This window comes from Thunnus maccoyii, chromosome 7, assembly GCF_910596095.1.
Source record: "Thunnus maccoyii chromosome 7, fThuMac1.1, whole genome shotgun sequence".
NCBI classification, from domain to species: domain Eukaryota; kingdom Metazoa; phylum Chordata; class Actinopteri; order Scombriformes; family Scombridae; genus Thunnus; species Thunnus maccoyii.
Genome location: NC_056539.1, coordinates 30,470,049 through 30,497,266, shown reverse-complemented (window position 1 = coordinate 30,497,266; position 27,218 = coordinate 30,470,049). Strand labels below are relative to the sequence as shown.

Sequence of the window (27,218 nt, the reverse complement as noted above, 5' to 3'; positions counted from 1 at the left end):
CCGGCAGGGTTTCCCCCGGTCGGTGTCTTACTGGAGATCTGCCGCTGTGTGCGCTGATAAGCTTCGCAGGAGAGAAGCGCGCAGGCAGCAGCAGCAGCAGCAGCAGCAGGTGCGTCCTTTGAGCATCCCCCTGATCTGTGTCTCCGCCCTCCTGCTGCGCGCTATAGGCTGGAGAATTTAAGCGGGCGCGCCGTAATGATGAGGGCTTTCTGAGACTGATTGATTTCAAAACTTGACGGGTTTCGAGTTTCACAGGTAAGACCACTTCGATCCGCTGCCGGGGCGCATATTCAACTTTTCTGCGTGGGAGATCAGTGGGTTTAACCTTCAGTGAGTCTTACTTGCTTGGGTAGACTCATCATTTTCTTCTTAACTTACAGCGCTTTCTAAAACACCCATGCATGCGCACATGGCTTTGCATTACAGGACCTAACTGTGGACTTGTTGCGTGCGTCTTTTTGGGCAGAGATGAACCCCGAGGTGGATTACGTAGGCTCCGGGAGCAGCGGGAACGGAAAGCTGCGCCAGTGGCTGATCGAGCAGGTGGACTGCGGGAAATATCCCGGTCTGGTGTGGGAAAACGACGAGAAGACCATCTTCAGGATACCGTGGAAACACGCCGGGAAACAGGACTACAACCGGGATGAGGATGCCGCGCTTTTCAAGGTACGAGACCCGCATCCTTCATCATCCAGCCAGAATAAAACACATGACTTTGAGAATGAAAGAGGGCACGAAGTGACAAAAAACATCTTACAAAGATCCAAAATGATAAAAAGGGACAATATGAGAAATGAAACAGTTTATATATATATTTTTAAAAATCCCCTTCGGGTTATGCAAGATTTATAACTCAATCATAGACATTTACCAGTTAGAGTTTCAGTGGCTTATGCTGTGTTTCATATTTAATGCATTATGTAAAGCACGTTTCATTGCCTTTGGGTATGAAATGTGCCACATAAAGAAGGCTGCAACAAACAGTTATTTTCATGATTGATTCTTCTTGCCAAACACTTTGTCGATTCATCCTTTGATCTACAGATTAGAGCCTTTTTAAACAACTTTCTGACAGTCACAGAGCCAAAGATGACTTTAAATTATGTGTTTTGTCTGAATAACAATCATAAAACCCAAAGATATTCAATTTACTATTACAAAAGATTAGGAAAAGCTTGAAATCTTCAAATATGAGGAGGCAGGAACTTGCACAATTTTGTCATATTTCCATGAAACGTTTTCTAAAAAAGACGATCTGCTGATTAATTCTCTATTGATGACTAATTCTTGATAAAGTGCCTATAGCCTTGTAACAAATCATTTCTGCAGGCTTTGCAATAAGTTCAGTTAGCAGACCTGGTTGTCTCATCCTCTCAGGCTTAAACTACAGTAAGGTTTTAAAGTTGTACCGGTGACCTGTCTGCAGGCCTGGGCGCTGTTTAAAGGCAAGTTTCGGGAGGGAATTGACAAGCCAGACCCGCCGACCTGGAAGACGCGCCTTCGCTGCGCCCTCAACAAGAGCAATGACTTTGAGGAACTTGTGGAGAGAAGCCAGCTTGACATCTCAGACCCCTACAAAGTCTACCGCATCATCCCCGAGGGCGCCAAGAAACGTCAGTCCCATCTCAAACTCTTTTAAAATGCTGTTGGTTTGTACACAGGTGGTGCTTAAAGGCAATGTGTTAAAGTTAACCAAACTGGTCGAAAATGTTTGAAATTTATGTTTTAAAGTGTTTATGAATATTAGTTTTTCTTATGATTTTTACTAGAGTTGGAAATTTTGCTGAATCCACCTTTGTGTGATTGATAAAGGTCACTGACTCCTCGCTATAAAATTACCACCAGTTAAGGTCATGCTTTGTGATGTCAACAGATGTGGACTTTTTCTGATTCAAGTGCTACAACTGCTAAGAGGTCGTTTGCTCAGGCTTACTGTATGTTTGAGTAATCTTTTCTGTGTTGCATTCAGGACCCAGACAGGAGGACAGTCCTCTGAGTCCAATGAGCTACCCGGTGCACCCTTCCTACCCTGCCCTGCAGAATCAGGTGATTTTCATACATATGAAAATGAGTGAGGTGGGAGGAGATGAAGACAGAGAGGGAGGGAGAGACAGAGAGAGAGAGAGAGAGAGAGAGAGAGAGAGAGAGAGAGAGAGAGAGAGAGAGAGAGGTTGGATGAGCAACAGAAGCAGTGTACGAGAAAGCACACTGTGCATGCATGAATGACCTTGGATACACCAGATGCTAAGTGGACTCACAGATTCATGAGTTGCATCCCAAAGTTTTACCGATGTTGTTGGAAATGCCTATATTTTGAGAACATCTCTATGAAAGTGTATACTATTCATATTTATACTATTTATATATAAAGTTTCCCAGATATAAAAAAAAAAAAGTGAAAACCATGTCAGTAGCTGATGCTAAAAATAGATTTACATTGAATTTTTTTTAGGGAAGTAACCAGGATTTTACACACTACACTTCTAAGAAAGTCATGACTAGTAACCAAGAAAGCTCACAAAACTTTTAGTGTTGCAATCTTCATGATCGATTAATCTTACTTTCTCAAGTAATCATTTGGCTTATAAAATGTCAGAAAATAGTGAAAAATTGGCCATCACAATTTCTTAAAGCCCAAGGTGTCTTCTTCAAATCACTTGTTTTGTCCTACCAAGAAGCCTAAAACCCCAAAATATTCAGTTTACTATCACACACAACAAACAAAAGCAGAAAATCTTCACAATTAAGAAACTAACAAAAACTAAAATGATACTTTTGACAGTTATATTATGCATATTTACTACCTTTATAAGTAAATATGGACAGGAATATAATTGTACTATATCGACTATTCTGTATATACACAAATTCCTTTTTTGTTTTTGTGTATAGTTGTAACAACTGTCCCTCATGTCATTAAAATCCCCCCACATTTCCTGGCAAGATACTGGGGCTTTTTTAAACTGATTTGGCGTTGAAGAGACAACAGCCACAAATTTGTTTAACTAAGAGTAGAATTGCTCACTTGATGTGCCACTGAGGTAATGGGAGTTTTCTAAGATAGATGTATTAAATATTAATATTTCTGTAAGAAATACAGCTACATTTTATAGCTTACAATGCACCACTATATTGTTTAATCCTGCTGTGGAGCTTCCTCCATTGTCGGAACAATAACCACCATCATATTATTTACAACTTCACAGTTGGAAGTTGGAAGGCAGCATATCTCATGTACAGAAATGTATAGTTGGCTAATGTTGAACTGTTTTTATCTCCGTCTGTAGATGTCACAGTACCTCCCCAACCCAGAATGCAGCTGGAGAGACTACTGTCCGGAGCAGCCCTCCCTCCCGGAGCTGTCCTTCCCTCAGTGTCCCTGTCCCTCAGTGCCCCGCAGCCTGCCATGGCAGGGTGCAGCCATGGAGAACGGTACGGTACTCAGTATTCATATATAAGCAGTAGCATCCTTGGCGGTTTTTGTGTTATGCACACAATTTGTTTTCTCTACTTGTGTGTTGAGCTCTTGTATGTTTCTCTGTGTGTGTGCAGGATATCAGCTCAGAGCCTCAATTTACTCTTACGGTCCTGCTGATAGTCAGCCGTCGCCTTTTACACTGGACGCCAGCATCAGATCAGCGGAGGCACTTTCAGGTAGACAAAACACTTTCATTTCACCTTTTTCTTCACACGCTATACAGTTAAAGGAGGGGAACTGTGGGTCCAGGTCACATTTAGCCTAGAATGTCATAAATTAAGACCAAGCAGTGAATACATCTTTACATAACGTACAATCACATGAGAATATCATAATAAAGTGATAATATAATAGAGTGGCCATGCATACCGCTGCACTTAACTGGGAAAACCTGAAAGATTAATGCAATCTTAAAAAATATAAAGACTGACCTAATGAGGGCACTATACTTAAAATAAAAAAAAAATCTTAAAACTGCAAACACAGCTCAGATTTTAAACCTTTAAAACCTTTACCAAGACAATTATTTGGCATTTTTGAGAGACAGGGATCAGGTAGAGAGACAATAAAACATAAACTGCTACACAGACACTACAGAGGAGAGGACTTTAGCGAGTAAGATGGTGTATGTGAGTTGAATCAGTGGTCGCAGGTGTGCCCTTACATCAGATAGTGTTTACCTGCCTGTTTAAAGTGTGTAATAGAGGTTATTGCTCTAATGTAATGTGGGAACTCGTACCAGATTTTAGTGTATGTATGAAAAAATGATCTCTGACTATAGTTGTTTTGTGAAATTGATCTAGTGATCTTGGAAGTAGAGCAGTAAGTGTTGGAGGAGAGTTATTTTTCTGGATCTGAAAGTAAAATTTAATGGCTATTTAATGTCCTAGATTATTTGAGTAGTTCTGAAAAGTCAAGGCATTAGAGTGTGAAAGTGTGGTGCAGTGGTGAGTCCAAGGGCAGAGGTTGCCATGGATCTTATAAGCTCTATTGTATAGTCTTGCTATTATTGGTTCAATGGTTTCCTTTGTGGTGAGGGACCAAATTTAGAGAGAGAAAGATATTGTTGACAGAATGATTGCATGTAGATATGTATCTGAGAGAGTAGGGGTGAGATATGGTCTGGTCTTGTTATAAACACACAATTTCTGACTGAGCTTCTTTGTTAAATTATGAATGTGGTTTCGATAGAGGTGAATTGAGGAATACTCCAAATTATTTGTAAGTTTCTGTGATGGTTCATGTTTGATTTGCAAAATGAATGGGGTCAGAAGATATAGATTTCTTAGGGGGATGAAAACACATACATACTGTTTTCTTGACATTGATAGTTAAATGATTAGATTTCAACCAGTCATCTAAATAGTGAAGATCAGAAGAGAGTTTTGAGTTTATGACATCAGGGTTTGGATCAGAAACAAAAGTTACAGTGTCATCAGCATATAGTAGACTATTGGAATATTTACACACATTGATATACAGAAGAAAGAGTAAAGGACCCAAAATGCTGCCTTGTGGAACACCCAGAGATGTTATAGAGATGTTACATGACTGATTTTAACCACTTTGAACCTGTTTGATAGATTTAAGGAGAGCACCATTACCACAGAAGAGGGACGTGGAAATGGGCTGTTTGTTTAGCAGAATCTGATGAGTCACTCTATCAAAGGCTTTATGAAAAAATGGCTTCGGTGACATGACCTTTGTTGAGTGAAATACATATTTGTTCAGTACATAATGATGATGCAGACACGGTTTATCGGGTAGAGCAGAAACCATACTGAAAGTCACTGAGAAGGTTATTGCATTCAAGATGGTTGTTTAATTGGCTAGAGAGAATTTTTTTTCCAATAATTTTGATATTACTGGGAGAATAGATATTAGCCTGTGGTGTGAAACAAGAGTTGGATCCCCGTGGTTTGAAAATGGGAGTGATTTGAGCAGTTTCTAGCCGGAGGGAAAGATAGAAAGCCTGATACAGAGATTGATCAGATGCTGGAGGAGAGGCATAAAGCTGTCAGCATGAGCCTTTTAAAACTGCATATTTAAACCATAGATATCACAAGCATGAGAATTTTTCAAAGACTTCAAAATATCAGACAGCTCATTCTGTGTAATCTCACAGAAAGAGAACTGGTGGGATGTAAAATAAAAGGTGTGGGATAACCTTTAGATGCTAGTTCTTTAACAAAATAATCAATGAAAGAGCTTGCATCTTTTCGGTGAGAAGAGCGCTTTGTAGAGAAATTCGATTCTTTTTCTTCAGTTTCACCAGTGATGACTTTAAATGTCTGCCGTAATGTTTGAGGTTTAGAAACAGTTTGAATAATTTGCTTTTGGAAACAGACAGCCTCAGTAGTACATTTGTTTCTGATCTCTACAAAATGTGTTTTACTCCCCAGTGTTTTTGAGGATCTATACATTTTGAGAGAGAGAGAGAGAGCTTCCTGTTTAAGTAATTGTAGAATTTCCATTTCCATGGTAATTTAGTGCTCCAATCAAAATCTCTAATTCAGCATTAAACTGAGGTAGTTTTGAAATTGGTATTTCAGAGACAAAGCAGTGAGTGTAGCTTCTTGGGGTTTTGACAGTTTTCTTAACAGCATAAATTAGTGAGTGATCTGATAATGTGGTATGAATCACTCCCGACAATCCATATTTAGAGGGTTGCTCTATGAATATAAGGTCAAGGACTGAACTCTAGTTGGCTCTTTGATTAATTGATAGAGACCAAGCTTTATTGCAGTAGCTTTCAATGACTCTGAAGAGCTGTTATTCCATTGCAGATTGATATCACCCAATATAACAAGCCTCCATTGTTTTTACTGATTTTATGCATAGACTATAAAAAATAATGGACATATTGGGCACCACTGTCACATCACCCATTGGTTTGTGGACTGGACTCCCATTTTGAAGCCTTGAGTTTGCATTTTGACTGTCGCTATCTTGGATTTTTGGAGCCAGAAGTGACAATATTTGGATGAGAGGGTGGAGCTGACCCTAACGCTAGCTGCTAGCTTGGTTAGCACGGTGCATTTACAGTCTATGGTTAATGTGATAATGCTAATGCTAACTTACGCTAGTGAAAAACAGGCTTAAAACCATTACAACAAAATGTACTAAGCAGAAAAACTGAACATCCAACCCCATGAGAGTCCACCAAACACTGAACAAGACTTTTTTAGGTGAACAAAATGTTACAATTAACTTTCATGAACTGAAAACACACCGAAATAGCGACGGCTACAGCAACGCCTATACTCTGTGTGTAAATCTGGGCTTACACCATGGTTACGTTACCTAACCAACGTTGTCATCATGGTAGCGACTTGCCTGTGACGGCACCCACCTGTCGCTCAAAGTGGCCAGGCTGTAAACATGTTTATTTCTGCTGTAAAGTTAGGTATTTTAACATGGGGGTCTATGGGGATTGACTCACTTTTGGAGCCTCACTCAAGTGGCCATTCAAGGAACTGCAGTTTTTGGCATTTCAGTGTTGGCTTCATTTTTCAGCCCCGGCAGTTGCTGCTTGATATTATGACATCAGTGAGCTGCAATAAATAGACACTTGCACTGATTTTTTGGGGCTTATAGGTGACAATAATTCTAACTGCATGTTCACATGTGAAATTTAAAACTAGCTGCAAATTCTCAGTTTCAGTTTCAATTTGTGTTATTGAATATACATATTTCTGACTCACATAAAAGGTAACTTCACATAACCAGTCAGAGAGTCAGAAATTGCCATTATATGTGCTTTCGACAGCACAAGCATTGTCCATTTTTGGGGGCAAAGAAATTTTAAAACCTCAAATTTAAGCCCAAATCTGTTTTTTGGCATATCCAGATTGTATCCAGATTGAATTTAGAAAGTCTGGACAGTAAAAAATCATATGAAATGCGACTTTTGGATCCAAGCCACATTCGGAGGTGGTTTGAAATGCAATTCCAATTGGATTTCTACTCATGCTTTTCAGTCTGGACGCTCAAATAGGATTTCAAAGTGTCTTTTGCGTCACTCGTCCAATCCAGAGAGAGGGAAGTGCATCAGAGCGACTGAGCAGAATCCATGCTGCTACTAGCAGTATGAAGGACAACACAGACGCTGTCATAAATTGTCTGCTGGCACTTTGGGGGGATGATGGATCTCCATTTCTCATGCTTCCGCTTTGGAAAGTCGCGTCAACATCGGATGTAGTTACCGACACCTATGTCCATAGTCACCCATGCAGATAGGTTGGCGATGTGACAAATCTGATCTGATTACTTGCAAATAACAATGCAGACAGTCTGCCTTAAAGATTTGAGAAACAAATCTGATTTGCCTGCAGTCTGAACAAAGCCATAGAAACACCAATTTATGGTGCTAATATGAGAGCCTAAAAGCCTGAAGTCTAAATTTACTGCTGTGAATCAATTCTCACTTCTCCTTTTGGAGGTAAAAACACACAGTACAGTTAGAAACAATGACATCATTTAAGACTTTATTCAGGAATAAAGCAGCATATAGGCATATAAAACAATTCTACATCTAAATCAAGATAAAGGTGAAGCTTTTGCTGCAGCTATATTTGGCACTTTTAAAGCTAGACTATGCATGTGCACATGCTAAAGTTAAAACATGCTACAGTGCAATTGAAGATCAGTGTCTGAAACATGACAGATAAATCCACAAAGACAACACACTACACTGAGAAACCTGAGTGACCTTTACATGTGTCCCTTTGTCCTCCACATAGATTTCCGCCTGCATGTGTCTGTATTTTTCCGGGACACTCTGGTGAGGGAGGTGACCACCTCCAGTCCGGACGGGTGTCACATCACTCCGTGCGCCCCAGAGGACAAGCACTACCTGCCCCCTCAAGGCCCCGAGCTGGTGCCGCTGCCTTTGGACTGCTTCTCAGCTCAGAGGAGAGCGGAGGAGTGTCCCCCGAGTCCTCCGTCCGCCCTGGAGAGGGGAGTGCACTTGTGGATGGCCCCAGACGGACTCTACGCCCGCAGACTGTGTCAGGGCAGAGTGTACTGGCAGGTAGGACTGTCACCGTACGGAGAGAAGCCCAACAAGCTGGAGAGAGAGGTCACCTGTAAACTCCTCCACACGCAGGACTATCTCACAGGTGAGACAGCAGGAACAGAACTAATAGAACAATCATGTTAAGCAACAAATCTTCACATTTTAAAAGCTGGAACCTGCAAATGTTTGACATATTTGCTTGATAAATGACTTAAAGGATTAATGGATTATCAAGATTGTTGTCAATACATTCTGTATTGTATGTACGACTGGGTATCGTTCGAAATGTTACCAAAACAGTACTCTTTTATATATCTTACCTTGAAATTTGAAAGATGTGGGTGTTTACAGAGGGGGGTCTAATGAATGATGCTACCAAGTTGCATTATGGGAAGTGTAGGATCCAGTGTTTTTAGTTTGACCCATAAGAGGGACTAAATTTGCCTAAATTTCTCTCTCTCTTTTGAGTTCCCCAACTTTATAAAAGTGCAATACTAAATACTAAATCACTGGAATGACACTTTAAATCACAAAATATCTGATCAAAGAAAAAGTTAACAAGACTATGAACCTGACAGTTTGATATTTGGTGTTATGGACACATTTCGGTTGGTACCAAAAGAGCATTACGGTTCTATTCCCATCCATACAATCAAGTAATTGATAATTTGACTGATGATTTCAGTACTAAACAGGGACACATTTAAACAAAATGTAAGGCTAAACTTATTACGTCAGCAGGACCGTTTTGACTTCCGCAAAATTCAAGTTTGTGTCTTTCTGTTAAACTGTCTTTGTGAAAACTCCAAGCTCATTTACAGTAAACCAGTTTATGAAAAATGTTATCTAAGAACAAAACTAAAGAGAAACAACCCCCCCCCAACCTCAAAGTCTATATTAGTGAACACACTTTTTAAAGTAGTATTTCACAGGGAGGTGAGTCACATGACTTCAACACATCATCCCACCCACATGAACAGACAGCCCCAGCTGTGTAAGACTATGACACCTAATTGTATTTGCATACATGGTGTGACCAGGACTTTCCATTCGAATCACCCCAAAGGTCATACTTCTTCAAATGAAATTCTTCTGAATTCATTTGAATCTGTCAGTTCAGATGTTTTTCAGATATCAAACTAATAATGATGTGACCTTATCACCCTCCTGACTATCAGAGATCCAGAGTTACGGGCTCCACAGTCGGCAACTGCCTCATTTCCAGGTCCTGCTGAGTTTCGGAGATGAGTGTCTGGACCCACAAAGACAAAGAAGGACCCTCACTGTCCAGGTTTGTACAACTAGCTTCTAGCTGTTCCTATCCCTGCCTCATGTCTCCTTACAATCAACTTATGAGTCCATGCATATTCAGATTACTTTCATTTTTGAGACATACAACATGAAACACAGTATTGACTTTGAGGGTCTGACGTCAAGTCAGTATCACAATTCATACAATCAAAAGGAAGATTTGAAGGCTTGAAAGTTTGAAAGATGGTTTCAAAAGTGAAAAATAGGATTTCAAAGTTAAATCCTAAGATTTTTTTTTTTTTCAAAAGAGATATTCACACATCCAACTATCTCAGATGCAGGCGTGTTGGAAAATATCACTTCAGTCTTGAGAAAGGCAGATCCCACACGCCACTCTTGCTCAGCGTAAATTTATTGATCATACTAAAGTTTTGGTCCCTCTGGACCTTCGTCAAGAGTATTTAAAATAATTCCTGCGACAATGATCTTAAATAGATAATGGACAATTATTCTCCTGTGGGAGTGTCTCTCAGTAATTGACACTGACATGTGTATCTGTCACATTATAGTCCACACATAAGAAAAGGAAAATAAAAACAGAATAAGAGACATCACAACACAATTTTACCAACATAGGCTGACCCACAAGAATATTTTATCATACACTCACAGGCCACTTTATTAGGTACTCCTTGCTAGTACCGGGTTGGACTAATTCTTCATCGCATAGATTCAACAAAGTGCTGGAAACATTCATCAGTGATTCTGGTCCATATTGGATTGATAACGTCAGGTAGTTGCTGCAGATTTGTCGGCTGCACATCCATGATGTGAATCTCCAGTTCCACCACATCCCAGAGATGCTCTATTAGATTGAGATCTGGTGACTTTGGAGGCCGTTTGAGTACAGTGAACTCATTGTCATGTTCAAGGAACCAGTTTGAGATGATTTAACAGAAGTAGTCATTAGAAGATGGGTACACTGTGGTCACAAAGATGATCAGCAACAATACTCAGGTAGGCTGTGGCATTTAAATGATGCTCAGTTGGTATGAAGGAGCCCAAAGTGTGCCAAGAAAATATCCCCCACATATAACACCACCACCACTAGCCTGAACCGTTGATACAAGGCAGGATGGATCCATGCTTTCATGTTGTTAACACCAAATTCTGACCCTACCATCTGAATGTCACAGCAGAAATAGAGACTCATCAGACCAGGCAACATTTATCCAGTCTTCTATTGTCCAATTTTGGCGAGCCCCTACGAATATTAGCCTCAGTTACCTGTTCTTAGCTGACAGGAGTGGTAACAAGTGGTTGTTTGAGTTACTGTTGCCTTTCTATCACCTTGAACAAGTCTCTTCGTCTGACCTTTGCGATCAACAAGGCATTTTTGCCCAGAGACCTGCTGTTCACTGGATATTTTCTCTTTTTCGGACTGTTCTCTATAAACCCTAGAGATGGTTGTGTGTGAAAATCCCAGTAGATCAGCAGTTTCCGAAATACAAATACGAAATACATGCCACGTTCTTCACCCTTCTGATGCTTGGTTTGAACTTCAGCAGATCGTCTTAACTATGTCTACATGCCGAAATGCCCTGCCACATGATTGGCTGATTAGATATTTGCGTTAACCAGCAGTTGAACACCTAATAAAGTGGCCAGTGAGTGTATAATGATCATATAATCCTAAAATTTGAAAGTATGTAAGAACTTCATTGTCACAATGTTTATTTGTAAAATTCTGACTCAGCTGGATAATCAGGCTAAGTCTATCGCCCATTTGCTATCTCAGTTTCTAAAAGTGTAGGAATAGTAGGAGTTGTTATTTTGCCCTAACATGCAAGTAACGTAGTGGCTGCAAGAAGCAGGATATAAGAGTTGTTTTTCATTTTGTAGACAACCGTGCTTGTTGCCTTTTTTGTGGCAATTTTTCTGGTTCAGTCTCAGGAAGACAACATCCACATTGTTATCACGCAGGTCCAATTTGCTTGTTTGTTTCTCTAACTAGAGAAAAACAGCCGTCAATGAGCACAACACCAGACACATTTAAATCTCTGAGAAAAATCTGATTTGTGAACAGCTATTCAGAGGTTGCTGTTGAAATACGTTTAAGCACACAGTTAGTTGACCATCCAGTAGCCCGGCATCAGAAATCCCAACTTGCTGCAAGCTAAACAAGTCTTTTGAATCACTGAAAGGAGAATGTTGAATTTCCACTACTCAGGTTTGGAAACTTGGGAGTTTAAACTGAACATAAAAGTTCACTCTTGACCTTGAAAACAGTCATTTACCAAAAAAAACCCTTAATTTACTGCAAGGTTCACTCACTAGCTTCCCTCAACGGATCAGTTGTCAGTATTAAACCTGAGTCACACCTGTACCTGTAATCATTTGATTGAAGTTCCATAGTGAAGTCGCACGATGACAAACTGAGCAAAGTCTCAGGAAGACTGTGAGATGTGATTGAAAGCTCTGGAAAAAGCTAGGAAGTGAACCCTGAGTAGTCTTTTTATAGTTATGAAACAATGCTAACGTTACACGCATGAAGCTATTCTTAGACTTTTACACTTTCAAATCCTATTTTTCACTTTTCAAACTTTTAGAAACTTATTTAGGACTTTTCAAATGTTATTTTTGATTTTTGCGATACCGCTTTCAGCTCTCAGAAAGTATCTGCAGTGTCAAATAGTGACTGACTCCTGTCACCTTCCACCTCTTGCAGGTTGAGCCCCTCTTCGCCAGACAGCTCCTGTACTACGCCCAGCAGACGGGCGGCCACTACTACCGCAGCTACGAGCACCCGGATCACATAAACACCTCTGAGGACTACCAGAGGGCCATCACACACCATCACAGCAGCAGTCTGCAGGAGTGATCGGAGTGAGTTCAAGTGACTGTTTAAACTTCCCGGGACATCAGATATCCAGCGACAAATCCTTCACACAGGAGACCAGGAGACTGAGAAACAAACTTGGACAGTGTTATATAAGTATATCAGATGGATCTTTAGTGACAGATACTGTTTATTCTGTAGGATTTTGTGTGAGTGTTTCCATGAGAGTGTGTGTGTGTGTGTGTGTGTGTGTATGTGTGTGTGTGTGTGTGTGGCTGAAACCAAAGTTGTAGTTGTTATTTTCTTTTTCTTACTGTATTTTCAGGGCACATTGAATATTTTCCATACTGCTTATGCGAAACAAAACTGACAGCTTAGGTGATTGTACTCTAGAGAACTGAGGTGATTTTTAGTGCCTTACAGGAATATTTTGACATTTTGGGAAATATATTCATTTATTTTCTGTCAGAGAGTTAGACAAGAAGTCTAAACTCTCTGACAGAAAACATATTGCCCAAAATGTTGAACTATTCTTTTACTGTTTGTAGATTTTTCTTGTATATAATTTAGACTTTTCTGTTACTAGGAGACACTATCACCACCATTTAGTAAATTATGAAATGTCTTGGGCCTGGCTGGTTGTTTAATAAACTCTCAGGGATCTGATTTTAGATAAGCTTATTGTATCTCAACTCAATTTTGTATCTCATTGAAATATATCATGTACCTGTAACTAAGTGTAAGTGTCATACATCAAATCTGAGAATGAGTTGGAATGACTGTTTTGAGCTTTTTTTTGTGTGAAAGTCGACATTTCTGTAAAAAAAAACCCCAATAAATGGCTGAAGTGTAAAGAGTCACGGCCTCTGTTCATAACTGTATGAGCTCTTCTGGTAGCATCAGTACTGTGTGTGTCTGTGTGTGTGTGTGTGTGTGTGTGTGTGTGTGTGTCAGAGAGTGTCTGAACAGGAAGTGTGGTTCAGATGCAGGATGAGGCTGGTTAATCAAACACTTCGTTATCGCAAACAATGTGATGACATCACGAGGGGAGGAGAGAAAGGAAGAGGTTGGCCACGCTTTCCGCGCTGCGCAGGAGAAAAGCCTTCCTGGCTTCTACTCACAGATTAGAGTCTTGTTTCCACTTCCATGGAAAACAATCACAAAATACCCGCAAAATTTGTTTCACAAAACCGCCGTGATACAATTTACAAGAAAAACAAGGAAGATGTCGTCACTTGATTAGGTTGCCTATAGAAAAACAACTTACTCTGAAATCCACTGATCAGTGACTTCTCAGCAGGCAGAAAGCTTCAAATATGTGACATGAACCCTCACACAGCCACGAGGCTTTGTAAACAGCACATCAGAGCTGCAGTTCATGAATATTTTCATCATCAATTAATGTGTTGATTATGATTTTAATGAGCAGATTGATCACTGAGATAAAATATGAGGAAATAGTAACAAAAATTACTATCACAACTTCCCCATGGCCTAAAGTGACATCTTCAAATCGCTTGTTTTTCCCCAAAAAGCCAAAGATATAAACATTTATCTCAATATTAACCACAGAGAAGCAGCAAATCCTCACAGTTTAATATCTAGAACTAGTGAATGTTTGTTGTATGCAGTTACAAATTATGAAAGCGATTATTGAAATGGTTGCCGATTAATCTCAACTCATCAAATCATCGATTAATCATCAGTTTCAGTAATACATGCTTAATGACCACATGCTTAGATTTAACAAATGTAAGTTAAAGCGTGAGTCTATATGGCTATATTCTACATATTTTTTTTTTTTATTGACAACATATCAAATCTAGTACAGATCTACTTACAAGTATTATGTGTGTATCCAAACCTGTAGACCTCGACTTTTATCTAAAAACGATTGAAAACACATCAATGAGCCGCATCGTTACACTGGGTGACATGTTCCTTAATCACCATGAACACACACACACACACACTATAGTTTATTCTGACTCACACACACACACACATCGTCCTGCTGCTTGAAATAACTTACAAGAGCACCAAATATGGATTAATCCGCCGCTGAATATAGTCCCTAACAAATTCATTATTTATATATCTTTGCGCAGTTCTTGCTAAAAAAAAAAACTACAGTGTCCAACTGAGAGTCAATGAACCTTAATAAGAATGAACTTATCTAATATATCTGTGACGTATTTATAAAGATTTACATCTTCAGTGGTAACCGCAAGGTTTGAGGCTGAGTACAACAGACAGCGGTTAGGACGTCTTGTGAAGTATTGAGAGATGGACTAAAGCATTGTGGTTTTTTCATAGAATTTGTTGAGAAAAATGTAGAATATCGCCAACTTTATCTTTAAAATGCAAAGAATTCAAGATACTAACATTTCTGAGGATATATCCAACCTCAATTATTTAAGGCGCTAATGTGTCTAGAATCCACTTGTGAGGTTTATTAAGTTACAGTTTAAGAATCTGCACTTATTGAAGATTTCACTGAAGATTTCTTAAACTCAAATGTGACATTTACCTGTATTGTGGCAGAAAACTCAGCTGTTACAAGAATAAAAACATGTTTTTGCACATTTCAGAAAAGGGGAAAATTTGCTCCATTCCATCGTTGCAGAAATGTACAAAAAAGTCAGGTATGACTGTAATTTAAGCCATTCAGAATTGATAATTGTTTCATTTTTACATAAATGTTAACGACACAAGGGTGTCAAAATTATGGCAAAAAGGTTTGAGTCACTGGTTACACAGTATTTTAACAGCTACTGCCTGTGGCGGCTCTACAGGACACAACCTTGTCAAAAAACCACAAATTTCCAGTACGTGCTCTTATACGTTAACTGTTGCTGTGTTGTTGTTGTTGTTGTTGCTACACCGAAGCATCTTTTACAGAAAAACAATGAAACTGCTCTACATTCAAGGTGGGCACGGTTGAATTCTCTCACACGTGTCGAATTTCTCCATCCTTTTGATTACCCACTCAGTGAAAAGAAAAAGTCACATCAAAGTCTGGATGTTTTTACAGGTCTTGTCATTTTGCCTCCTGAATGGAACAGAGTGCTGGCGAGTAAAATATAAAAAAAAAACTCCCCTTCTCACCTCTGTTACTGTAAACAGAGAACGGATAAGGCTTTGGGCTTTGAACTTATTTTGTGAATGAATCCGTGGGAGGACAGAGAGCTAAGTATAGAACACAGAGAATCAAAACAACTCCTGCCTGCCCTGTATGGCTTTCCCCTACATCTACATGGGAAACCAAGACAGAAAAAAATGTCTGAGGTTCATGAATGTAGACAAAACAGAAAGCTGTAGCTAACTGACATGTTCAGGGGCAGTTCATACATCTGGAAGATTCAGTCTCAAGCCGAGTATTAAGGGGTCAACTGCTGCTACATGACAGCAGCGAGTCCACGTTGTCCTCGCTTAACCCTTCATGCCTCATCAAACTTTCTCATGTGAGCCGTGGGAGTGCCGTTGTCTGTCTCCTCTGAGTGAGTGACTAGACCTACCACAACCGAACCGCTCGCTTTGTAGGTCCCTACACCCACGACCATAATCGCACTTTCTGTTGTCACCATCTTCCTCCGGGATACAATTACAACCACTTCTTGTTTGCTGCACTGAATAATAACGGCAACGCGGCGTCCCCACCCTGCATACGCCCTTTACTCACTCTCCTCCCAGTAAACTAGACACAACAGGCCAGACAGCGTGAGTGAACTGGTGAACAACAGCTCCAGAGATGAATGGCTTAACCCGCTGGCTTTTGAAGAAAAGCGCACACAAACCAACTGTCTGCAAAAAAATGGTACATTTGAGTGTGACACATCTAGACAAGTATATGGACTTAGATGGAAACCACTCAAACTGATTATTTCACACATATTTCTCAGGTTTGGAAATATGATCAACGCATTTACAATCTAACAACTCTGCAAAGAAAACTCATGGTTAAAGGGCGGGTTCACGATTTTTTCAAGTCTGTGTTAAAACAAGTAGCCGCTTGCTATAATCATCCCTCCTGTTCATACTGACCATTAGAAGATCCCTTCACCTTAAACCATAATCCTCCTTATGTACAAAAATGTGTACAAATTTAGTTCTTCCAGCAAATTGCAGCTGAATCAGATGCTTCTAAGTTTGAAGACAACAAACTTCCAGAGAACAAATGAGACTGGAGCACATCTATTAAATCACAGCCTTTAATTGTGCAAACAGACTAACATTTCCACACTAGTGCGTCTTCATCAGAGTGGACACAGACATGAGGCAAACAACCAATGTAATCAAGCTAGACCATGTGTGCAGCTGTCTTTCAGCTGTGTCAAATCTTATTGGATAATGAATTCATGGTGTAAGGGGAGAGGCGCTTGGACATCGACTATGGCAACTCCCACCCGTTGATTCGTTCATGTCTTTAAAGGCTGTGAATTAATCACTGTGCTCCAGTCCTTTTTTGTTCTCTGGATGTATAAAAGTTTATCTGAAGCTAATATGAAGCTTCAGCCGCCCAAATGAGTCAAATCAAGTCTTTTTAGAGTCAAAGTTCCTCTTTTTGTTACTATACTTCCACCGCAGCTCGACAGGGAAACACAAAGAGGGAATTTGATGCTAAAAAGACTGTAAATGTGGCAGATATCCACTTGATATGACTAACTCAGACTGCTGAAGCCTCATATAAGCTTCACATCAACTTTTAAATGACTGTGTGGACACACTGTGGATTTTGGCCTCCATCACTTCCATTGAAAGCACATTTGAAGGATCTTTTAATAGCCAGTATGTACAGGAAGGATGATTACAGCTGTCAGTGTTCATATGGACACCTGGCTGTTTTTAGACAGGTACTGTACATACAAGTGTAGTTTAGTGGTTCAGTTCTTCATTCGTCTGTATTGTGATGTGCCGGTTATGATTTCTTTTTGCACCTTCAACCCTGAAAGGCCAGTTTTGCTTGACTTTATACAGATGAATGACAAGAAACATGAAATATTTTCAGGTACAAGCTACAATGCAATGAAAAAATAAGACGAGTGGAGTTAAATCAGTATCTCTTTGAATGAGATGCTGATTGAAGGTCAGAATTGTTGAATTTTAGGACATGCAACAATAATAATTTTGTGATTTTTACACCATCTTTAATGATATAAATATATCTCTGTGTTCACACATTGACACAGTAATATAGAACTTCTGGTGATAACCAAAGGACAACAAGCTGTATTGGAATAAAAGTGTGAGTCTCACTGCTACAAGAGCTGTAAGAGATCATATCAGTTTAAATATTTCCACCGAGATTAAGTTCTCGGAAATGTACATTTGGCTCTGACACCACATTAAAAATCTCTGATATTTTTATGTAAACAGTTGAGGAGCACAGGAAGTAATGACATATAAAAAGAAGAAGAAATATTTAAGATTCTGCACTATTTCCAGGACAGCAGACGTTTTTTCACTATTCAGTATGATGAGTTTCTTACATTGAAGTATATCTCATCTATCAGCAATCGAATTCAAGCAAATTTGTGCCGTTGACCGTTTTAACTCCTTTGTACATAAAGGTCAGATTTCCTTAAGTTGGATCTCTTCCATTGAAGCGTTCAGATGACACTTAGATGGATTTGATCGACTCATCGGAGGCTCGTTCTCAACCTGCAGCCGCTGTTCACCTGTTATAAATTCGGCTGTTCCTCATGTTTCCAGCAGATCACTGCTCACTAAGTAGCATTGTAATAGCGGGAAACATGGCATCAGAATGAAATGAGTGTCAGAAGTCAAAATGGTTTTTTAAGAGAAGAGGGGCTTTCTCAGCGTCAAATCACGGCTAGATTTGAGGTTTCTAGAGGGGGGGGGTGGCTGTGCATGGAAGTCTAAAACGCTTTGCAGAAATTGGATCAGGCAGACCAAAACTGACCACAGCATCAGAAGATCAAACGCTTAGTTCCTTGATAGATAGAAAAGCAACTTCGTCATACATACAGAATTTGCTAAATAAAGAACGCAAGACTCCCAATCAGCAGTTACTGTCAAGAGAAGTAGTGGTCTCGAGAGGACGAGTTGCGGTTTCTAAACCACTACTCAAGAGGTGAAACAAGGCCAAACGTTTGAGGTGGGCTGAGAAATACCAGCATTTCTCAATGGATGACAGGGAAAAAAAGTCCCATTAACTGATGAATCCAAGTTTGAGATGTATGGCAGTAACAGAAGGGTTCAAGTGAGTATCAAACCCACAAACATGTCGGTGGGATAATATTGAAGTCTGGGGGTGTCTTGCAGAATAATAATGACCCTAAACACACCTCAAAGCTTTGCAAGAACCACATGAAGACCAAAGAAGACCAAGGAGTCCTGACTTTCCTCCACAGTCGACTGACCTCAAGCCCATTGAACGTTTACGGGGGCACTTGAAGACTGAGAAAGCCGAGCACTGTGACATCACAGACGCTCTTTGGAACATCAAATGTCAAATCCTGCTGGGATTAACGAGGGTCATCAAGTTTTGCACAAACTTGTGGAGTCTATACCAGCTCGGGTTCATGTTGTCATTAAAAAGGGGGGACATACCAAATACTACTCTGAAATCCATGTACATTTTCCAAAGATTCAACCTTTCACTCATATTGTTAAGCTGATATTATCATTTGTAATGAAAGAAATAGTATTACATTCAAAACGAATGTGAAATAGAAGTATCTAGCTGTGAAATCTGGTGGACAGTTCGGCTACGGTCCGAGAAACGAGTGATTTGTTTTTGGGGTGAATAACTTCACCATGTGGTTCTCTTTATAGCACTTTATACTTTGTCTCTGATGATTTGGTTTCCCCAAAAAAAAATCACAGCTGCCATCAGTCAGTCAACATGACAGTCAATCTGATCATCTGATGTTACACCTTGGAAATGAAGATACATTTTGTGACATGATATTTTGCCTGCTCGCACATTCCTTGCTGAGGGGCTAACCGGGGTGGGGGGGTGAGATCGCCATTAGAGGTAACTGAAACTATTTACCAAACATACTAATGCTGTATGCCAAATCACAAACGGAAACGTCGAGCTCAACTTTCTAGGCGACATTGACGAAAAGCTCGCTCGCCGTGTGATACAGTTGACAGCTTAATCAGATCTGACAAAACAACCGAATGAAAACACATCACATTTAAACAGTAGTTTGTCTCATTTTATTGGGCGTTTGAGATGGCACAGTACAAAGAGTGATCAAGACACATATTTGACTCTGAGTAGAGTGGAGTGGAGACTCCAGTTTATGACTGGTGATGGCCTCCAATCCCAGTAGTGACCCAGAGCTTTCTCAAAAAGTGTAGGTTAACTACTTGTACATTGCGTGCCCGTGTGCAATTAGCATAACCAACATGAATGGGACTGTCCAATCAACTCATTTAGCGTGTACAAGATTAGATGAACAGACATTTTGTGTTCGACCTAGTGAAGCAGAAATTGAAAGTGACACACGAGTAGAGTGATGAGTAAACAATAAAGTGATAACTGAAAAGATAAAGAGTTAAAGTTGATCTGCAGACAGATAAGAAACACTGACAGTGCAGAACAGACGTTCATCAGGTTCATCTCTTCACAGGCTGGACGGAGGAAGGCTGGAAGCAGTTGAGCTGTAGCTGCATGCTGCTCTTAAACTTGTTCAGCTGCTCCTCCAGCAACCTGGCGGAAGAGATGGAAAAACCCAATGTGAGATAAATCTCAAAAGCACCAAAAAGGTCGATTTATTAGCGACATGTGCCAGCGTCAGACTCACTTCTTATCGGCTCCGTTGTGTAACTGAGGCAGGGCGTCCAAAGCCAGTTTAAAGCTTTCACTAAAAGACGACAAACACCGGTTAAAAGCACATTTATTAACACTGCGACCAGAAAATACTGTTCAAAATAAGTCCAAGTATGTATTCAGGCATAAACACCGACCTACCCACATGCACACATACATGCATACACACACACACGCACGCAAACACCGCAGCGCATGCACACAGCAGAACCAGATTACTTTCACTTCCTTTCTATAACCCACCAAGTAACATAAATAGGGATTGTAATGAGGGATGTGCGACTGCTAAGATTTATGTCTGTGACATTCACAGCCATAAATCACTGGGCACATAATGTGAGTTCCCGTCTGTGGCTACCATGTGAATGTGTGTGCGCGCCGCACTCACTTGCTTTCAGCGTTTAGGTATGTGGCTATGGCATCTCTCAGAGCACAGAGTTCAAGTCGAGCCTGAGGAAGGAAAGTGCGGGGTGAGGGGACGGGGTTTAAAAAAAAAAAAAAAAGAGAGAGAGAGAGAGATAACAGAGTTGATATAATCACATCACAAACTGTCAGCAGTTGGCAGCTTGAACTGAAATATGGCATTATCAGAAACGGCAGGTAAATCCCCAACAAATGTGAGGGTCGACTTATGAGTCAAGGTCTTACTATGAGTGATAAAATACTCTCTAACTGTGTGTGTGTGTGCTTGTCGGTGTCAGTGTGTACCTGGAGCGCTCCGTTTTTACTGAAAGAAGAGACGCACTGCATCAGACGACACATCTCGTCCGCCACTGACTCGACAATTTTAGACAGAACCCGAGGTACCAGATCCTTAGAGACTGTGAAGACCTGAGAAAGTTGGTGATAAAAGAAAAAAAAAAACACCTTATAAATAAAAGGGGTTTTGAGGAAAGAACAAGTGTTGAGGGTTTAAGAGGTTAGTTGTACCTCAGCGTGAACTGTGATGATGTTGACCAGAGCTTCTTTTAGGTAGTTCCTTACACCTGAGGGAGGAGAAGACACAGATCCAATCAAAACACAGACACAGTGGGATGATAAGATGCTGTGAGAGCTAATAAGAAACAGGAACAGTTTTCATAATTCTTCACCTCTCCCACGAGGCCACTGAAAGCAGAGCTTCAGAGATGATTTTGAGTCAGTAAATCAACTATTTGGGTCATTTAAACGAGGTAGATAATCATTCTGACTGGAGACGTTTTGCCAGAAGTGCACTCATTACACTAGAGTGATCTAATCAGAGAACAACTGGAGTCTAACGTTCGTGTTGACTTACAGATAACTTTTATTCATCCAACTGGGCAGACAGCCTGTGAAGCAGGATATCAACCGTTCACACATCCGGAGTCAAACGCAGGAGATGCGACATGATTTATGATGAACTCAACCTCAAAGTAACATCCTGGCGCTTCCCAAACCCAAACTCAAAAGACTCGAAAGGCTCCCATCTGTGCGAAGTAGGGACGTTGAGAAAGGTAACGTCCACAGATGAGATAAAGGAGCAACAACCTGTCTTTTAGATTTCCTCGTGAAACAGAAGCACAGTCGGGGGTCAACGAGAGAACTTTAACGAGCTACCGGGACTCGAATAAGAAAAACAAAGAGCTGACTATGTAAATGATGCGTTCAATGCAAACTGTTTTGCAAACTTTCAGTTCATGAAAAGGGAATCTGCTTTTAATCTATATGTGTACAAAAGTCATACAGCCACATATCAGACTTATCTGATAAAATAGAAGCTCATGATCAAAGAGAAGAGATGAGCTCGGCTGAGGAACAGGTTCACTGTAAATGTAGTGATGAAAAATCATTTTGTGTTGTTTTTTTTAATTTTTACATGTTTAAAATCAAAATGGACTGAAAGCGGTATCGTCATATTCTGTTTCAAGAGCTAGCTAACTGTTTTTATGTCAATAAACCAATAAATATGCGTCCTTGTACAGTTTATTGACATATAATAAAACATTATCTAGATTTCCATCATTTGTAGCCTCATGAAATGATTTCATCTTTCTTTATTTGTCTTTATTCATTCATTAATATAAAATATTTGACTCTGAAAAGGTGCAACTTGGACGATCAGCTTTTCCTGTGAGAGCTGCAGCTGTACAGCATTTTTAAAATCAATCTTAAAATACGATTAAAATCTACTCAGATATATGATCATGAATGACGTCTTTATTATTGATTAACTAACTTGTTTGTAGCGTTTTAAACCTGTCTGACTGTATCGTCTGTTTAAGATTGTTCAGACAAAGATCTGTGATACATTTTCTCCAGTTTTTTTCCTTCTTTTGATTGTAATTCTGCTATGTATGACGTGTTTTATCCATTTTATTACCTCGGCACATTTACGTTGATTAATGTGCTACTGTCTCCTATAAATAAACAAACAAATAAATAAACATACTGAACTGTGTGAGATCTTTTACAAACAATACAGCATGTGTCACTTGCTTTGTTGTGTGAGGAAGACAAGAAGCTACAGTCACCATGTTGCCTAGAAGTAAAATCTAAATAACATTAAGTAAACTTTAAAAGTGAAACAACAAGAGACAACAAGACCGAAAGCACTGAAACTGGATTTCTAATGCCTTGCACCGCCCACAGTCGCACGCAAAAAGTGCAACAAGTGAAAGTATCATATCCTAGAAATGCGGTTTAGTGTCCAAAATGTTCCTCTTTCACATACAGCCTCAACATATAGACACAGACCGACAGGAACAGACCAGAGCAAGGCCCAACTTTCGATCAGTACTGCCTTTTTTTTTTTTTTTAGAACACACTGTTATAAGCTGCTGCCCATCTGAATATTCACTCAGAGCAGACACACAAACACACACACACACACACACACACACACACACACACACACAGAAACGTTGCTTCACATCCTGTGCTAAGGTAAACCACATATACACATATAAGTTTCACCTGGGTTTGGAGTGCATCTGGTGAGCAAAAAGTCAAACTAAACTCATAAACACATATCGCTGCACACCCACAGTTTAAACGCAAAGGGCATGAGACTTTAAGGGGACCAACAGAATTATCTCAGTGGTGTTTACAGTAAGACATCAAAGAGCTGTACTTTACACATGACACATGTGAACCGCAACAGCGCAAAATCAGACCGGAGATGTTGAGTTCCCACCCCGCAGGACTGTTAAGGGCCGATTTCTGATATTACACGGGTCAGTTAGTGGTTTTCTGGGGTGATTTCCACCGCGGTCTCTGCCTAACACGCGAGGGTTCATCGTTGTGACACACAAGGAGCACGTACAGGCCGACGACTTTTCACTTTTTATGAGTGCACGTCCCATGAGGTTGCTGTAAGGTACCTGTCGGTGTTTGGCAGTCTCTCCAGTCAAAGTATCCAGCGTAGATACCGGGTTCAAGGGAACCCGCGATGGGATCGGCCCGCCTCTCGATGTAGGCGTCGAAGAGTTTCCTGTCCAGTTCCCGTACGGCGTCCACACTCACCTGGCGGGTTAACCACAGGAAATCTTACCACAACAAAAGAGCCTGCAGCCAGTTAACGGCTCTGTGAGAGTGAATGCTAATGCTAGCATGCTGATGCTAAGCAGATGTAACGATTACCATGATCACCATCGTAGTTTAGCATCTTAGCGGGCTAATATTTTCTAATTAGCACAAAACACAAAGTACAGATGAAACTGAAGGGAATGTTATTAGTTCGGCATTTATTGGTGAATGGTCATAAACCAAAGTGTTGGACTAATTGAAATTTTGACTTGATGGTGGGTCTTGATGAAAAATTAACCCTTTAACATCCACCCTTTTTACAGAATTTTCCCCTATTGGGCATTCCCAAATGGAAAAGCTTATAACAGAGGAACTGTAAGGCCATGATGCATGTATTAGGCTTCATTTGACAAGTGACATCTTCTAGTTTCTGGAAATGTGTTTGTTTAGCATGTGGCTAAAACACAAACGGCACAAAAAAGTGTTTTTGGTCCTCTCGTCTATAATGACTCATATATTTGAATAACAATAATTAGGACTTGCTTTATACCACAACTATGCAGAAAACCATAAACTTTCTACATCTTTTCAACCAGTATAAAATTCCAGACCTTTAGGCCTAACCTTATGGGAGTTTTTAGTTTGTGGTGTCACTGGTGTCACCACAAACCTCTCCAATCATCTCCAATTGGCCAAATTGTGCCAGTTGCTTTAACTCATTACTGCGTCATGCTGCCGCTTACAACTGGCTTAAGCGTGTCGCCGGCGACCCGGTGGATGTTAAGAGGATTTATTAAGAGATCACCAAAGTGGTTACAGTTCATCCAAAGGGGAACATGAATGCTGTATTTATCAAAATATTTCACAACCACAAATGTCAACCTCACGGTGGCTCTGAGGGAAGAATCAGGGGAAAGTCAATACGATACATCGCCTGGAAACCACAAATAACCGTACAAAGCAACTATTTGATGTGTATAAAGATACTGCATGTTTATCTAGTTGTTTGTCGTGAAACTTGGCACGTATCTTCACGTTACCATGAGGATGACCTATAATGACCTCTGTGATCCTGTAACTATTCATCTAGAGCCAAACTGCAAATTTAAAAAAAATCTGATTCAATATAATGAACTGAGCTCCAGATTTATGCTCTTAATTGTTTCTGTTTGTGTTTAATTGGTCCAGTTTTTAATAGCAGTTGTCTTAGAATAATTTATTTGGACAATCCAATCCTGCATATACCTATACGACGGAAGAGGCTTTTACTGCATATACAGATTATAACATTTAATTGTTTTAGTGCTGCAAATTATCAGTATTTTATAACTTTGTATAAATTCAATATCATGTGTAATATTACTTTTATTGTTACTCTATTAGCCACTGGTGTTAGCATTCACTCCTTATACACTTTACATTTATTACTCTATTGTTTTTATTCTTATTTTATTTCGTTTTCCATCTTATCTTCACTTTTTGCAGTCATAACGTGTGAGGGGACATCCGTATGGTTGGCAGATGTGTGATCGGGGATTCTTTTTTTAATTTTTTTTTATTTGTCAGAGCCTTGTTCGAAACTGTGTTATCTGCAGATATTTGAAGATAGAAATCTAGACAAACAGACACTCATATCATTCTTTCAAATTATTAACGAGACACGAGTAAAAAGTCTAAATTGATCTTTCAAAGTAAATGCTGTTCACCTATTTTACTGGAAAGTCAACCGAACACTTCTTTGCTTTGTGATTCAACCATTAGTCATTGTGTGAAGTTATGTGTGTGTGTGTCTTTTAATGGATGTGTGAAGATGAGAAAGGAGAAAAAAAAAAAAAAAAAAGAAGAAGAACTTTACTTCCAAGACAATGACCTTTACTTTTTTTTCAAGATAAGAGTCATATCTCTGCTCAGAAAAGCGAGGGGACCTTTAGCATCTCTAATCATCTCCGTTGCTCATGACAACAGCTTCTCACCGACTGTGTGAGCAAACTGCTTACTACTTATTTATTTATTGGAAGATCTTACACTTATCTAAAAGCTCAGTGGCAGATTTTTAAAACAGGGGAGGATAAATGGGAGCTACTGTACACGTCACCGACCCGTGTGATCTTCTCTGTCCCCGTGAGGCCGTGTTTCTCGAAGTGATCGGCCAGGTTCAGGAAGGTGCGTCTCTCCAGGTATTGGCAGTTACTGAGGATGATCAGCAGGCGTTGTTCCTAAACAGACACAAACAGATATTTATACATGTGAGGACTCAAATAGACACAAAGCATTTCCTTGCCTCTAATCTTATCTAAATCTCAAATGCCCACACGTTTCCTAAATACATTCACTTCCTAAAATTGTCTTCACTTAAATATCTCCCCTTTCCTAAAATATCCTCCCTTTGCAAAAAATGTCCTGAATTATTGAAAATGTCCCTTTCTTAAAATGTTTTCACGTTCCTAAAATGCCCTCCTTTTTTCAAAAGTGCCCCCACTTTCTAAAGATGTCCCCAATTCACTTTCCTTAAATGTCCTCAAATTGCAAAATGTTGTAACTTTCCTTAAAAGCTCTAATTTTTCTAAAACATCCATGATTACTGAAAATGTCATCAAATACTGAAAATGTTTTTAATTCTCCAACATGTCTTCCAAACAAAAATGTCCCCACTTTTCTTAATTTCTTCCTTTTCAAAAGTCATCATCAGCTTTCTAAAAATGTCCAAACTTTCAAAGTGTAAAACTCAAACATTCCTCACAAAGAAATAAGTGTCAGAGCATGCGCACACACACACACACACGTACACATGCTCACACGCACACACACACACACACGTACACATGCTCACACACACACACACACACACATGCATAATGCATTCAGATTAATAAACAAACTCTGACAGGGTTGCTGACATGAAGGTTAGCCTACATTGTGGCAACCACAAATGATGTCGTCATTGGCTGCTATTTTGTTTTTCACAGTTCTTACCGCGACTAGAGGCCTACAGACAAGCTTAACCTGAACCGATCTTTGTCTACTAGTGACAGCAGCTTGGTACTTGGTCCTACTTTGTAATGTGGCTTTGTTTTCTAACTTGCCAACTACTCAAATGCCAGATTTTATATCACCAGTGACACTATTCTTAACTCTGGTCAGCTGCACTCACTTGAGTCTGACTGCTTCACATATTTGGGGTTGGGGAAAGCCCCGTCTGCACCTTGCTCCATTTCCCTTTACCAGAAGCACTCTACGCCCTGCTCTTCTTCCTCCTCATCCTCCTCCTCCCCTACGCTTAACCCCCTTCACCAACATCTTCAATAACTTACAGGAAATGAGGACGTATCTGCTTCTTGTCCAC

General features: G+C 39.9%; 2 protein-coding genes across 4 annotated transcripts in view; one reads left to right on the top strand and one right to left on the bottom strand.

The window, feature by feature from the left end:
- The first annotated feature begins 102 nt into the window (after positions 1-102).
- LOC121899958 (interferon regulatory factor 4-like) lies at positions 103-13,619 on the top strand. Of its 3 annotated transcripts, none has more exons than XM_042415746.1 (9): positions 103-255; positions 427-666; positions 1,427-1,613; positions 1,970-2,046; positions 3,288-3,432; positions 3,553-3,654; positions 8,221-8,598; positions 9,674-9,786; positions 12,475-13,619. In XM_042415746.1, exons 2-9 carry the CDS (start codon positions 469-471, stop codon positions 12,625-12,627), a joined length of 1,353 nt encoding a protein of 450 aa, XP_042271680.1. In that variant the 5' UTR covers positions 103-255; positions 427-468; the 3' UTR covers positions 12,628-13,619. The 3 variants fall into 3 exon arrangements, with proteins under 3 accessions (XP_042271680.1, XP_042271679.1, XP_042271681.1); XM_042415745.1 differs by having other exon boundaries at positions 104-255; positions 467-666; XM_042415747.1 differs by having other exon boundaries at positions 246-330; positions 467-666.
- Positions 13,620-19,750: 6,131 nt separating this feature from the next.
- The window catches only part of exoc2 (exocyst complex component 2), a 56,786-nt gene continuing 49,318 nt past the window's right edge, over positions 19,751-27,218 (bottom strand). The window contains exons 22-28 of the mRNA XM_042416775.1: positions 25,975-26,091; positions 23,731-23,872; positions 21,320-21,375; positions 21,098-21,220; positions 20,778-20,839; positions 20,364-20,423; positions 19,751-20,269 (exon numbers count right to left, since the gene is read on the bottom strand). Coding sequence (XP_042272709.1) covers positions 20,176-20,269; positions 20,364-20,423; positions 20,778-20,839; positions 21,098-21,220; positions 21,320-21,375; positions 23,731-23,872; positions 25,975-26,091 — 654 coding nt within the window. The 3' untranslated portion in view covers positions 19,751-20,175. The remainder of the gene's footprint in view (positions 20,270-20,363; positions 20,424-20,777; positions 20,840-21,097; positions 21,221-21,319; positions 21,376-23,730; positions 23,873-25,974; positions 26,092-27,218) is intronic.